The 14,789-nt window shown below is 40.2% G+C and overlaps 1 protein-coding gene across 9 annotated transcripts in view; it reads right to left on the bottom strand.

Annotated features, from left to right (window-relative positions):
• The window catches only part of Ambra1 (autophagy and beclin 1 regulator 1), a 188,699-nt gene that overhangs the window by 26,156 nt on the left and 147,754 nt on the right, over window positions 1–14,789 (bottom strand). For all 9 annotated transcript variants that reach the window (XM_077798123.1, XM_026399088.2, XM_026399090.2 and 6 more), the window contains 2 exons: window positions 7,861–8,049; window positions 6,311–6,465 (listed from right to left, as the gene is read on the bottom strand). In XM_077798123.1, coding sequence (XP_077654249.1) covers window positions 6,311–6,465; window positions 7,861–8,049 — 344 coding nt within the window. The remainder of the gene's footprint in view (window positions 1–6,310; window positions 6,466–7,860; window positions 8,050–14,789) is intronic.

Here is a 14,789-nt window from a genome sequence, read left to right as displayed (position 1 = left end):
CAGGACCTGGTTCTTTTTCTGGGTACCACCTATAATGGCTCAATAAACAAATGCTTTTATTTCAGAACTTCCTAGGTCTCAAGAGTGTTGGCCTAACATCCATGGTAGGGGTGAAATAACATTTTCTCAAGTAAAATGCAGTATAGACTCCACTCTATTAAGAGGACACAGGAAAAAGAAATTGTCAGAGCTATATGAATCTGTCATGGAAAAATTTGCCTAAAACTAATGGCTTTGACTGCAGTTGGAATGTTATTTTTAATTTTGTATCTTACCCTCTCCCTTCCCTGACAAATTGCATCCCAGACACCATTCCCCTCCCCCTTTCCCTACAATGTTCTGAAGAAAGGAACTTTTTGAGGATAGATGCTTTGTACCACATCTCAGAAGTCAACTTTAAGATAATTGCAGCGGAAGCAGCTTTTAATCAACTGACAGGCAGCTTTAAGAAAATTAACGAGGACAGAATCTTAGGAAGGAGTAAATCACTTCTGATAACAAAACTGTCTCTCTTTTATCCCAATCTCCCCTTGAAGAAATAGTACCCTTCCAGGATGCAAAAATAAAACATCTTTATTTTTGGTATTTGCCTCCCTCAAGGCCAGACAATTTTAAAAGGCAGCTAAGTTCCTTTAGATTTCTGACTACTCTGGATTCAACTAGAGTTCTGGGTCACTTTTGAAAATTAAACTCTTAAAATCTAGGGATGATTAGGATTATATCACAAACTAAATTCAAGGGCAGGGAGGGAAGGAGTCATAGTGAAGATTAGATATTGAAGAGTAAAGATAGGACAGGTCAAAAGAGTTTATAAATATGAAGTTATATAAACATTGGTCAGGGCTGATGGCACCAGGCAACCATCCTGCCTCAGGATCTATAGTTGTGGTAATTTGAGTACTCTGGATACCAACACTTTTCTATGGTTCATTTTAATGAACTTTTAATAGTCTGCATAATGAGGCTATGTGATGTGATGATGGCTATGAAACAGTAAAATTAAAAGCAAGCCAATGCATGTTTCCTTATGGTCAGGATGACACTAAAATACTCATTAATAGGTATCTGATAGGATATCCCATCCAAGGATAGTAGTGAATTGAAAAGGGACTCAAGAAATAATCCTTCTAGAAGCCAGGTGTGCCAGGTGTGGTGCTACATGCCTATAATCCCAGCAGTTTACAGGAAGATCACAAGTTCGAGGACAGTCTTAGCAACCTATCGAGACCCCTGTCTCAAAATGAAAAATAAAAAGGGCTAGGGATATAGTTCAGTGGTAAAGCACCCAAGGGTTTAATCCTTGGTAGTTTTTTAAAAACTTGTATTAAAAAAGGAAATACTCCTTCAGACAGGGAAGGGGCTGAAGAGAGATGAAGATATTACTGCTTACACTTTGGGCAAAAAGAGTTCCGCATTCCTGCATGGAAACAAACAGATATGGGCTTCCAGTTCAGAGTATGAGTAAAGTCAATTGTGGGCAGGCAAGAATGTTAACCAGAACTGGGAGAAGGCCTCATGGCACTAGTCCTTATGCTCCTCAAGGTCCCATCAATGAAATGCTAGCATAAAAGCTCAGGAGCAGGAGATACCCCTACATTTCATAATTGTCTAGAAATCTAAAAGATCTGGTGAGTTGGACCCAGGGAAGTAAACCAGATGATAGTCTATTGCTGAAAAGCAGAACTCTTAAGGGCAACAAGGGAGGAGAAAGGAAGGGAAAGGAGAGGGGAAGTGAAATGGAGTCTTTAACACCCCCTCCCAACTATAGATCTGTTTGGGCATTACTCAGCCCTTGAATACATTTTTATCACAGAGCAACAAAGTTTCCAATAAAACTGAACCTATATATGTGAAGCTTTGCCTTTAAGAACACAATGCTGTTCCACGGAGAAGGGGGAATTAGACTACTTTTTGTCCTAGAACTTCTCCCAACAAAGTCAAATGATGGTGTCCGTTTTCAACAATTAGGCCAACAAAATGACCAGAGAGAAAAGTAAACCAGAACCTGTGAGTTGAGCTCCTAGTGCCTCAAGGATCTGCAGGGTTTATGCAATGAGGATCCTTTTCCAATTTTTTTTGTTTCTTTTTTTTTAATAATAATTTTATTTTATTTATTATGTGGTGCTGAGGGTCCAATCCAGTGCCTCACGCATGCTAGGCAAACGCTCTACTACTGAGCTACAACCCCAATTTTTTTTTAATACTTATTTTTTAGTTTTAGGTGGACACAATATCTTTATTTTGTTTTTATGTGGTTCTGAGAATCGAACCCAGTGCCTCACGCATACTAGGTGAGCGCGCTACCACTTGAGCCACATCTCCAGCCCCCCCAATTCTTAATAAACCATTTTTATGCCCACAATCCCCACCTGCTGGAGAGGGGGTGGTATATATATCTGGAACAAAGAGTACCTACCTGTTGATTCCTGTGATGAAAGCACTAATCCTTATTCTTGCTTTCTAGCTCAAAATGTGCTTACACTGCCCACCTTATCCTGCCCCTGTTGATGACTTTTGGCCCATCCCTAAGTAACATAGTACTTATTGCAATACAAACTGAATAGTTGGGTATATAACTATTTCTGGCTTCATTAGTAATTTTGTATTTTTATTATGCTTTCACTTGGTTACAACCAAAGTTATTATAATGTGCAAGTTGCCACTATTTTAGAAAATTAATTGCAGTTTTCTGTTACAATATTGTGCCTGTTCCAATTAGAAAATGAAAGCCGTGAGGAACACAGGCAGTTTAATGTTTTGAGAATTCAGCAAAACTTCAGCTCAGCAGTCTCCAAAGCCTAACTTGAAACAAAACAGAAATTAACAAAAAGCCCTCACTGGCTCAAGTGAAAGGGAGTCAAACAGAAGACTCTGAGTCACAGAAAGCAGCGTATCTAGACTAGAGGAATTGTTGTCAAAGGACAGGGAGAAGGGAGACAGAAAATAAATGTTGCGTTGATTTCTCCCGGTTTGCCAATATTATTTGCCAATAAGGCTGGTCTGTCTCAGTAAAGAGAAGGGGAAGACTAAAAGGACCCTGGCTTGTAGAAATAAGGATAAAAATTAAAATGAAAAAACATGGGAAAGAAAAGACTCCTGCACATATGGACAGATGAGGGAGAAACCTGGAGAGCAGCAATAACTGGGAAAAGATGGGACACAAGGTGCAGACAATCCAAAGGCTGAATCTGGTAGGAAAGAGAACACAACACTATGCCTGCAATAAAATCAGCAGAGGATTAAAGCATCACATACAAAAAACCCCAAGCTAAGTAACTCTGAGACCCTGGTTATCTCTACCTTGCTGTTAAGGCTGAGGGCAAAAAACTAAAACAAAGGAAAGCAGATATTAAGAAAACTAGCTCTCAGACTTAAATGTGTACCAGAATCATCTAGAAAAGTTGTTTTAATAATACAAATACTGCTCCCATTCTTTTATGACTTGAGGTCTGAGGTGGATCTATATTTTAACAAGGACCCCAGTTTGAGAAGCACTGATCCAGAAGCCTGAAGAAATGCTTAGAATAAGTGCACCAAGGTTAATTAACTGCAATTAGTAATTCATTTTGGAATAGTTTCACATGGGATTGTGTAAGAGATAGTCTCTTAGGGAGATATTCACTTAGTGGGAATTAGAATAAATCAATACCCTGGAGGATGTTCTCCTGGGAATGGATATTGGCCCAACAAGTTTGCCTCTCTGAACATTACCAAAGTGACTTCCAAGAGGTAACACCAAAGAGAAGGGAATACTGGGAAGAGAAGCGCTAGAACAAGTCTCTTACCCACACAAGTATTCCCTCAAGGTCAGAGTTGCCATTAGGGATGCAGACACCACCAACCCTTAGCTGTGCAGAGGGAGATACTGTGCAGTCCATTAAATCCTCACTCTCTGTTCTAAACAAAAGTTCACTGGTGCCTTAAGCAGTGGTGTAGCATAGATATGCACACAAGCTGCTGTCTTCCTGATCATCAAAGAATAAATTCAGGAACATCTGTTGGTGCTTCGGTGACCCTGGGCATGAGAGCAGCCAGGACCTGGAAAACCAAAAGCCTTTCTGTGACATGGGTTTAGTTAGACTGGGTAGACACAAGGTTTGCCTTCTTGAGATGCCTTGATCCTGTCTTTCATGAGAGAAACATTTCTCAAACAGAAACTTTTTCTAGCTACTTTAGCTCCCTTGCCTAGTGGCAGATGGTACCTACTGAGAATCAAATATTCTCACTGGGAAGTCTCAGAAATAGCTCTTTTCATGAGGCATACAGCTGGCTGGTTGCCATGAGCCCCTTAGCAGGACAGCAATGGACTGAGTGGTTTACCACCTCTCCTCAGCAGAGTCCTCCAATAGCATTCCCTTAGTTGCAAGCCAGTATATGACAAAAGATCCTACCATCTTAGTTTCTACTTTATAGTTGTTGCCCTTAGCCAGATGTTTTGGGCCAGGATTCTAGGTGGTGAAGGGCAGATATCAGGCGCTTTTTTACTTTTCACAACTGCTAACAATAAGCCAAGACATAATTAACTAAAACTCAACTTCCATCCCCTAATATTCAGAGAAGAAAAAATCTTGACAAACTTCTCTCCTTTACCCAATGCCAAGTATTTTCAGAGTCATATGGAACTCAAGAATCAGAACTTTCCTATTGTATGACTGTAAGGGCAGTGACTGCCTTGTTTCTGCCCCTTTCAGAGGCTTGCAGAGATAGGGTGTCACTTGTCACTGGTTTTACTAGTTACCACCTATGTTAATGAGGATGATTTCCTTGAGATTCTCTTTTCATTCATTCAGTTGCTACTAAATGTCAGGTTCTCTTTTTTTTTAAATTTTTTTTAATATTTTTTTTTTAGTTTTCGGCGGACACAACATCTTTGTTTGTATGTGGTGCTGAGGATCGAATCCGGGCCGCATGCATGCCAGGTGAGCGTGCTACCGCTTGAGCCACATCCCCAGCCCCATGTCAGGTTCTCTATCAGGCACTTAGACTTCAAAAAGAGAAAACAGACATGGTCTCTGCTCTTGAGATAAACCCAAGTTAACAGACCAAAATGAAAACTGGTAAATGCAGTTTGGTGTGATGAGTATTAACCTAAGAACGTGTGTAGGTACAGTGGTTGCACAAGGTGTAAGTGGTTAGTTTCATATAAAGGAAGGTGCCTGAGAAGGGGAGGAGCTCATGGGCAGTTGTAGATGCCTGAGACAAGGACATTCAAGGTTAAAGTGCCCTGGAAAGAAAATGCCTTATCAAATTTAAGGAGCTTGAAAAGCAGTTCAGCATAATCAGCTAGAATATATTAAAAGGAGCCAGGGAGAAGAGGCTGGAGAAGCAAGGACCACACCAGGCTACCACTATCTCTAGAATTTTCTTAAAAAAACAAAACAAACCAAAAACCCTTCCCATTCGAGGCATTCAACAAGCATCTATACACAGAGCACTAAGTAGGGATCCTGGGGGATATGCCCCTAAAGAGCTTATACTACACCAAATTGGGCAGATTAAACATACACAGCACACAACTGAAGAAAACAGAAAATACACCAACATGTGCATCAAACTACAAATAACACAAACTACACAAGGACTAAGGGAATTAATTCACAGGTTCTTAAAGACTGAAGCAGAACTTAAATATTATCTAATTAGAGAACTGTTCAAATGCTTGACTCCCCTTCACAAAATCCTAGCCAAATGAGCTCCCATGGGATATGGGAAGCTCAACCGGGCACATTAATTTGGCTGAGTTCAAAGGCCACTAAACCACACAATTTGCTCAGAAAGTTTTTATGGTAATACAAGAGAGGTATACCTTAGACAAGGGACGGCCCTAAGCAGGGCCTTTTCTGGTGAAATTCATGGTACAATTAAGCACAGAAACTGACTACAGTCCTTACCCTCCATCACAGTTATGATTTCAGGGTATATGATCACATTTTATAGTGTGCGTTCTCAAAAAAATTTTTTCACTTAATAAGCATAAATATCACATTGAGTCCTTTATGGATCTCCATACTTAAAGTCCAAGTTGAGGTAAGAACGTCTTTTAAATTTATTCTTTCTCTGAAGATACTCTCAGGCCTCTGGGGGACTAGCTCACTATCTAGGGTGTCAGAAAACCCATGTCTCTCAACAGTCCAGAGCTCCCCAAAGTGAGGCCTGCTTGTCCTGAATGGACTAGACCGGGGCCCTTCTTTACTGCTTCAGACCATGACAGTTCCACTTCCAGTTGGGAGATCACAGCATGTGTGTCCTTCACTACCCTGCCTAGCCTAGGGAAGCTGTATATAATGCAGACACATACAATGGCACTCACCCTCATGGAGGTCTCGCCACCATGGGCCTGTTGCAGCCTGAAGACCTGGGCCACCATGTGCTCTGTGGAGGGGTGCAGCAGGATTCTTCGGGAGGCCAAGCCCACCATTACGTACCGGCCCATCGGGGACAGACTCACTGAAATGGCATTGGGACCTGAGGGCCAACAGAACAGAGAAACATTTCCCAGAGTTCTTGCCATTTCAAGGAAATACACTCCTAGTCTTTTTTCCAATCTTCATAATGGTTTGCTCATAGGATTGTAGTGAATAGTAAAATGAGAAGGCACACATGTACTGAGTACTGTCTGATATATAGAAAGTTCTTAATAAATGTTAACCATTGTTACCATGTAACCACATTAAAATATTGGTATCAGTCTATAAATATTGTTTTGAAATCTACTTTTTCACTTAATATATTATGAATGTTACTTTATTATTAAATATTCTTCTGAGAGCACTTTTTTGTTTACCTTGGCACTGGCGATTAAACCCAGGGACATTTTACCACTGAGCCACATCCACAGCCATTTAATTTGAGACAGGGTTTTGCTAAGTTGCTGAAGCTAGCCTTAAACTTGCAATCCTCCTGTTTCAGCCTCTGAGAGGTTTGCTTTTTTTTTTGGTTTACTGTGTACTGTGGATTTAACCTGGGAACATTAAATCACTGAGTCACATCCATAGCCCTGTTTATTTAGAGAAAGGTCTAAGTTGCTTAGGGCTTTGCTAAATTGCTGAGGCTAGCCTAGAACTTGCAATCCCCCTGCCTTGGCCTTGCAATTATTGGCATGTGTCACTGAGCCTGGCCTCTGAGAGCATTTTTAAGGCTAATTGTATTCTATCCTATTATTGCATCATCATTTGTTTAAGCAACTCTAAAAGAATTCTTAAAGCAATAATCTTACATTTTTCTGTATGATAAAAAATACTGCTGTGAACATCCTTGTATGTAAATCTTTGCACAGGATTTTAATTCCTTGGAAGTAGGATTTCTGGATCAAAGAGCACGCATATTTGGGTTGGGGCATTTTTTGGGTATCAGGATTTAAACCCAGGGGTGCTTAACCAGTGAGCCACATCCTCAGCCATTTTTAATATTTTATTTAGAGACAGGGTCTCACTGGGTTGCTTTAGGACCTTGCTAATTTGCTGAAGCTTTGAACTCACGATCCTCCTGCCTCAGCCTCCTGAACCTGGGATTATAGGTGCACACCACCATGCCCAACCTTTGGGGGTGCTTTCAAAGTCAAACTGCCTTGCTATATGTGTGCTCAGTTCCCCACACCATGACCAAAGCACTCCTTTCTTGCTCCCAGCACCATAACAGGAGCATGCTTGTGATGCTACTTTGGTAGAGAGGACTCTTATTATTATTCTTTAATGCTACTAGACAAGATTCTTGCAAAGCAAGCTTTCTCTGGCTTGTGCCCTAGTGAAGGTAGGGGCAGTGCGTGACCATTACTTTCACCCAAGCCATGCCTCACCTAGGAATTCCCATGCCAAGGCACCAACGTCCCTCTGTCACTAGGTTGGGCTTCCTATCCCTTACCAAATCGCTTGGTGTAGAGCATTTCTCCCAGGTTGTGGGGGGCCAAAGAGTACACTGCCAGGATGCCTTCATCAGGAAAGCCCCTCTGGCTGCTAGGAATGAAAGCTGCCAGGAGCTGGCCATCTGCAGAAATGTCACAGCTGGCATCATTGTAGATCTTGCAGTTCTGCACCAGCACATTCACGGAAGCTGCATCACAGAAAGAAAGAAAAGAGGAAAAGAAACTCTGAGTGTTTGCTGTAAAAAATTCTGAGACAAAGAAAATTTGGGGCCTTCCCAAGAGCCTGAACCTTATCTATAAAAATGCTATACAGGATGCCTTATTATTCAAACTGTCAGGGAACAGGATACGTGAGAGGCAATAAAGATGTCTTTCCTACCACTTCAGTAGACACTACAGGATGCCCACAATCACAGTCACCTACCGAGTAGTCTTAGTTCACACTTAGGAAACATCACTTGAAGATCAACTAAGGAAAACTTACTAAAAACTTTACCAGAGAACTTTCCCAAACTGTTATTATCCAGGAGATCAAAACCAAGACAAATGAAAACACAAACCCAGTGACTCCAAGGAAAAGCAGAAACAGGTAGAGTTTTCGAGGGTGGGAATCCTACTCAACACCTGCTCTGTGATCTCGGGGAGGGAAGTGGTCTCACCAATTTGTGCTGTATTTTCTTTTTTAAAAAATTGTATGTGTATATATACACACACAGCTGTTGATGGACCTTTATTTTATTCATTTATTCATGTGCGGTGCTAAGAATCAAACCCAGTGCCTCACACATGCTAGGCAAGCATTCTACCACTGAGCCACAACTCCAACTCTTGCTTCATATTTTTCTTTGAACTAATCCCTAACTTCACAAAGTGGGGATAAAGAGAAACAAAGGCCAGTCCTGGCTGAATGGCTGGGGCTCCTTTTGTTTCTCACTAGGCTCTGTCTTTTTCCATATTGTGAACCAATGTAATGTACACAGGAAGAACTAGTCTGCACTTTGCAGTTACTCAGACTAAAGCATAGCACTGGCCAGAGAGCAGGCTCAGGCTGTTAAGGTAGCAGGATGGGGGCTGACGGCTTGTCTGTGAAAATCCATTCCACATGATAGGACACTGAGATGTTAGCCAGCGTGGGGAATGTACCTGCATGCCTGGTACTGGTTTGCATTTGAACCCCTCTGCAAGTCCTACTGTGTGATTTCCTGCCAGGATGAAGTTTCTTATCCTTGATGTGAGATGGAACATGATACTTCGTGGGTACTGGCAGAACAGAACAACAAGCTTCTCTGGGCTTTCTCTCACTTAGATCTAATGCATGCAAAGTGACTTTCTATTCTGTCTCCTATTTGAAGGAGATATTAATTGTCAGAGGCATTATGGTTAAAAAAACAAAAACAAAAACAAAAACGGCCAAGCTTAGCTGCCCTCACCAGGTTCTAGGTGATTTGCTCCAGTAAGCAGACAGGACTGGGAAGTCAAGAGCAAGTTTTCCTAGGAAATCAGCCCAAGGAAAACAAACAAAGAATTGATTTTCCAGGGTGCATGGGATCAGAGACTCAAAATAATCGCAAAACTCTGCATTTGTTTCTCTTTCCCTGTGTGTTGCTTATGAAGTTACAGAGATGACAGTAAATCAAAAAACACATGAGAACACATTGACTCGCTGTTGTGCCAACTCTCGGGGGCTGACACCTACAGCACAATTACACATAAAACTGAGGAGGGACCACAAGGATGGTTCTGTTTGCTAACTAATAAAATAATGACATCCAAATACTCATGCTATCACCATTAGGCCTCTACTGCTCAACTCCCAACCCACCATCTGCTCTAGCCTGTATGGCTAGATTTATCTAGTTAGCACTAGGACCGTCTGCTCCTGACACAGGGTCCCAAGCCTTTTGCCAAAAACACGACAATTTCCTTTTCCTCCTCTGTACTAACACATGATGCCAGTTGGGGACACAGAATCAAAATGACTGTGGGAAGCTTCAGGAGTGAGTTCATTTTGGTTTTTTAATCTTGAGGTTGGTGTAACCCTCAAAAACATTAAAAAAAAATTTACAATTTAGAATTGTACTAACAAAGGCAGGGGGAAAGAGAAAAGTACTCAAAATATTAATCAGGACATGACAATAAATAGGGAAGAAGGGACCCTATGGATTCTAAGACAGCTTTGTAGCTACCATTTTATCTACCCTTAATGTAGATAAAGTTCAGTGGGTATTTTTTGCTCTTTTATCCTGCTGTTACATAGATCTATCTCACTGGGTGTTAATATGTATTTTGGTCAAATGCAGAAGTGTATAAGGACCCTCAAAGTTCTCCATCAACAAACACAAACACACACAAAAGTTTCCAACTGTTTACAAGGATGAAAGGTATGTGAGGAGAAAAGTGTATGTGAGGTTTTCCTTCTTCTGGAAAGTTTGGCTTGAAACTCCTAAAAATTGGGCAGATGAACAAAAGCATTTTGTCAGCCTCAATTTCAGGAATTGTGCTTGTATTTCTATTACCTAAAATTTGCCCCTTCCTTCAATGCTACCTATTTTCACGTATGTTCCAGGTTATTATGGTGAGCTGAGAGACATGCAAATGATAAATAAAAAGAGAATGCTGAAAATTATAACAGATTCTCTAGTGGCATATTTGGTTTCAGGAATTTTGCAGCTAGTGATCCAGCTGTACTTCTACAATAATGAAGGGGCTGTGACGGGCACAAAGTGATTTGGTAGCTGTATTACAGCAAGTGCGGGGCTGTGTATTTACAGTTTCATTTTTATTTCAAAGCCCCAAATAACAACTTAACTGACTGATTATTGCCTATTAATTTCCCACATGGAAATGGAAATGGTCAGTTACAAAGGTGAATGGTCACTGCTTTACCACGTGTACAGCTTCCTCTCATAAAGCTAAAATTGTGATGAGTTAATTTATTCAGGAAGTGATTTTTTGATTTCTATTATTTGATTTCTATTACAAAAAAGTAATATCCTAATGATAATGGACAACTCATCCTTTTTGGATTCATCAATAATACATGCTGGCAGAAAAAAGTGAAGCAATCCAAATGTCACTGGAAATCTTTTTGTGCTCCATGCCTTACTTGGCAGTGGTGGTTCATAACTAGAGCAGGCACCACAGTCACCTGGAGGCGATATCAAAATACTGACTGCTGGAGCGGGGCCTGAGAATTTACATTTCCAACAAATTCTTAGGTGTCCCTGATGCTGCTGGTCTGGGACCACACTTGAGAACTCAGCAAATGGCTTTCACTTCCACGCAAAATCATACTGGAATAGATGATGAGGCAGTTAGCTAGGTAGCTAAGAATGAAATAAAGGCTAGGAAAGAAAACATATCTCAAATCAAAACTGCTGAAGAGCTTCAGGGGGCAGGTCCAAAGGGAGAAAAAAGGATGTAGGAGACAGCAGGAAGCCATGTTCCAGACTCTGCAATGTAATCTCCTCCCAATTAGAAATGATTTCCAAGTGAAAATGCCCTAGCAGGGAATGGGAGGGGTTAGAAATACTGATGCCTGGAGGAGCAGATGGCTCTGCCTTCCTATCAGCACCATAAATTATAGAAAAATACCTTGTACAAAGATCAATGGGTAGCCTGCTGCTGGCTGGTCAGATGAGGCCATGGGAGTGATTAGTCCTTGCAGTGCCTTTGCAAATGCATTATATACTGATTTGGAAAACCCAATTTCAGCAGGAAATTTTCCTCTTGGCTATCTTTGAACCTCTCTGATTTCAACAAAAGACCAGAGTTCTACATGACACCAAGCATCCCCAAAGGCACCAATCACTACATCCCTTGTGGTACTACCCCACACTACTTATCCATTGGATTTCTCAAGGCCTATTCCACCAGGAACCCTAGTGACCTAAGCCATTCACCTAATAAAAGATTTCTCTTGCCAGGTGCAGTGGTGCATGCTTATAACTGCAGCAATTAGGAAAGCTGAGGCAGGAGGATTCCAAGTTCAAAGCCTCAGAAACTTAGTGAGACCCTGTCTCAAAACAAAAGATAAAAAGGGCTGGGTATGTGGCTCAGTGGTTAAGTGTCACTATGTTCAATCCTTGGTATATGCATGTGTGTGTGTGTGTGTGTGTGTGTGTGCGCGCGCGCACGCACACACACACACACACACTCTACTTTTAAAAATTATATTGAGTCAAACTGTGGCACATGCCTATAACTGCAGAGACTCGGAAGGCTGAGGAGAAGGATTACAAGTTTGAGGCTAGCCTCAGGAGTGGGGAAAAGCACCCCTGCGTTCAATCCTCATGAAAGAAGGAAAAAAAGAAAGAAATAAGTTAGAAAGAAAGGAAGGAAGGAAGGGGGGAGGGTGGGAAAGAAAGAATGAATTTAATTGTGCTATTTTTTTTTCCTGAAAAAGCAGTTTCAAAATTATCTATGCATATGAGGCCTTATTCATAAACTTCTGAACTCTGCAGATTCATAAACCACCTAATGTTAAGTGAGAGAATGGTAGGAATTTTTAGCCTAACTCCAAAAAGGGGTGAAATGCAATTCAGATTATGTCAGATGACCAGCAACGTGGTGGCTGCTGAACCCATAAGTAAAATTCAGAATCACAGTTCCTAGGTCCAGGCTGTTCCAAAGTTAAAGGCTACCCTCTATTGGGAAGCAGGTGACTTTGAGAAATGAATTCTACAGTAAAAGTAATTCCCAACTTATGCTACTAATCATCAAATCTATCAAGAGTAAAGAGCTCAACTGTAAATATGCCTCTTTTGGACCAACAAGGAAACAGTTAAGAGTGAGCTGGGCATAGTGATACACACTTATAATTCCAGCAACTTGGGAGGGCCTAAGCAATTTACCAATACCCTGTCTCAAAAAAAAAAAAAAAAAAAAAGGGCTGGGGATGGACCTCGGTGGTAAAGCATCCTTGTGTTCAATCCCCAGTACCAAAAAGAGAAAAAGTGAATGATACAAACCTCAGTTAAAAGAGACTTCATCTAGAGGATAATACCATGGAAAAGAACATTGGCCATTATGAGATGTATGTGTCCTGACTCCTAGAGTTCAGGATTTTCTCAAGAATCAAACTCTTTAAAAAAAAAAAAAAAAAAAAGGTACTGAAATGGAACTCAGGGGTGCTTAACCACTAAGCCACATCCCTAGCCCTTTTTATTTTTTATTTTAAGACCGGACTCACTAAGTTGCTTGGGGCCTCAAAGTTGCTGAAGCTGGCTTTGAACTTGGGATCTTCCAGATTCAGCCTCCCAACCCTCTGGGATTACAAGCTTGCAGCCACCACCCCTGCCAAATACAACACTTTTAAAATGCTAAATTCTAACAATTCAAGTGATTTAAATAAGAAAGAAAGGAGAATCATAACTACATAAGCCGATTTAGTTGTTCATGATGCTCTATGATCAGCTCAAGTTTTACAAGTCATATTCAAAGATGGAAGAGGGCACACAGAATCAATGACAAATAAAGAAGAAAATGATAGGAAGCTGTAGTGTGAATGAATTGAAGCTTGCAAAAATTTTACTTATTTATTTATAGCACTAGGGATTGAACAGAGGGCTACTCTGTCATTGGCCCACATCCCAAGCTCTGTCACTTTTATCCCAGAGTTGCATGGATGATTTAACATACACAAATCAACAAATGATTTACCACATAAATAAAATCAGGGACAAAAATCACATAGTCATTTCAATAGCTGCAGAGGAAAGCCTTCAACAAAATCCAGCACCCATTCATGATAAAAACACTGAAGAAACCAGGGACAGTAGAAACTTACTTCAACATCATAAGGGCTATATATGACAAACCCAAAACTAACATCATAGAGAACAGGGAAAAACTAAAAGCATTTACACTAAAATCCAGGACAAGACAAGGGTGTCCATTCTCACCGCTGCTAGAAATTCTAGCCTGAGCAATTAGGCAAGAGAAGGAAATGAAAGGGATAAAAATAGGAAAGGAAGAAGTCAAATCATCACCGCAGATGATATGATCCTATACTTAGAAGATGCAAAAAGCTCCACTAGAATACTGCTAGAGCTAATAAACTCAGCACAGGTTACCAAATCAATATACAAAAATCAATAGCTTTACTATATACCAATAATGATATTGATATCATTATTAAATGGTGGTATTCATTTAAATAATAAACCTGCTAAGAAAGAAATCAGAAAAACAATATACCCTCAAAAAACAAAACCTAACAATAAATCTAACCAAGGAGGTAAAGGACATCTACAGTGAAAACTCTATAGAACAGTGAAGAAAGAAACTAAAGAAGACACGAGTAGGTGGAAAGACCTTCCATGTTCATGTATTGGCAGAATTAATATTGTTAAAATGACAAAGCTACCAAAACCAATATACAGATTCAATGCAAAACCCATCAAAATACCAATAATGTTCTTCACAGAATTAGAAAAAAACAAAAATAGTCCCAAAATTCATTTCGAAGAATAATAGGCCCAGAAAAGTGAAAGCAATTTAAGCCCAAAAAGCAATGCTGACTTCAAATTACACTATAGAGCTGTAATAACAAAAACTGTATGGTACTGTCATAAAAATTCACAGACTCATGGTACAGAATAGAGGACTCAGAGACAAACCTACACATATAGTCATCTATTCTTGACAAATGTGTCAAAAAACATACACTAGAGAAAAGACAATGTTTATAACAAATACTGCTAGGAAAAAATGGTTATCCATATGTAAAAGAATAAAACTAGATCTTATCTCTTATCCTGCACAAAAGTCAGCTCAAAATGGATTAAAGACCTAGAAATTAGACCAGAAACTAAGACCAACACTCCAACAAAGATAACAACTTTTTCAATAGGACTCCTAAAGCTCAGGAAATAATACTAAGTAGATTAATCAATGAGATGGTATCATATTAAAACGCTTCTGCATA

The sequence above is a fragment of the Urocitellus parryii genome, chromosome 4, assembly GCF_045843805.1.
Source record: "Urocitellus parryii isolate mUroPar1 chromosome 4, mUroPar1.hap1, whole genome shotgun sequence".
Taxonomy (NCBI): Eukaryota; Metazoa; Chordata; class Mammalia; order Rodentia; family Sciuridae; genus Urocitellus; species Urocitellus parryii.
This window is presented reverse-complemented; position numbering and strand designations above follow the sequence as displayed.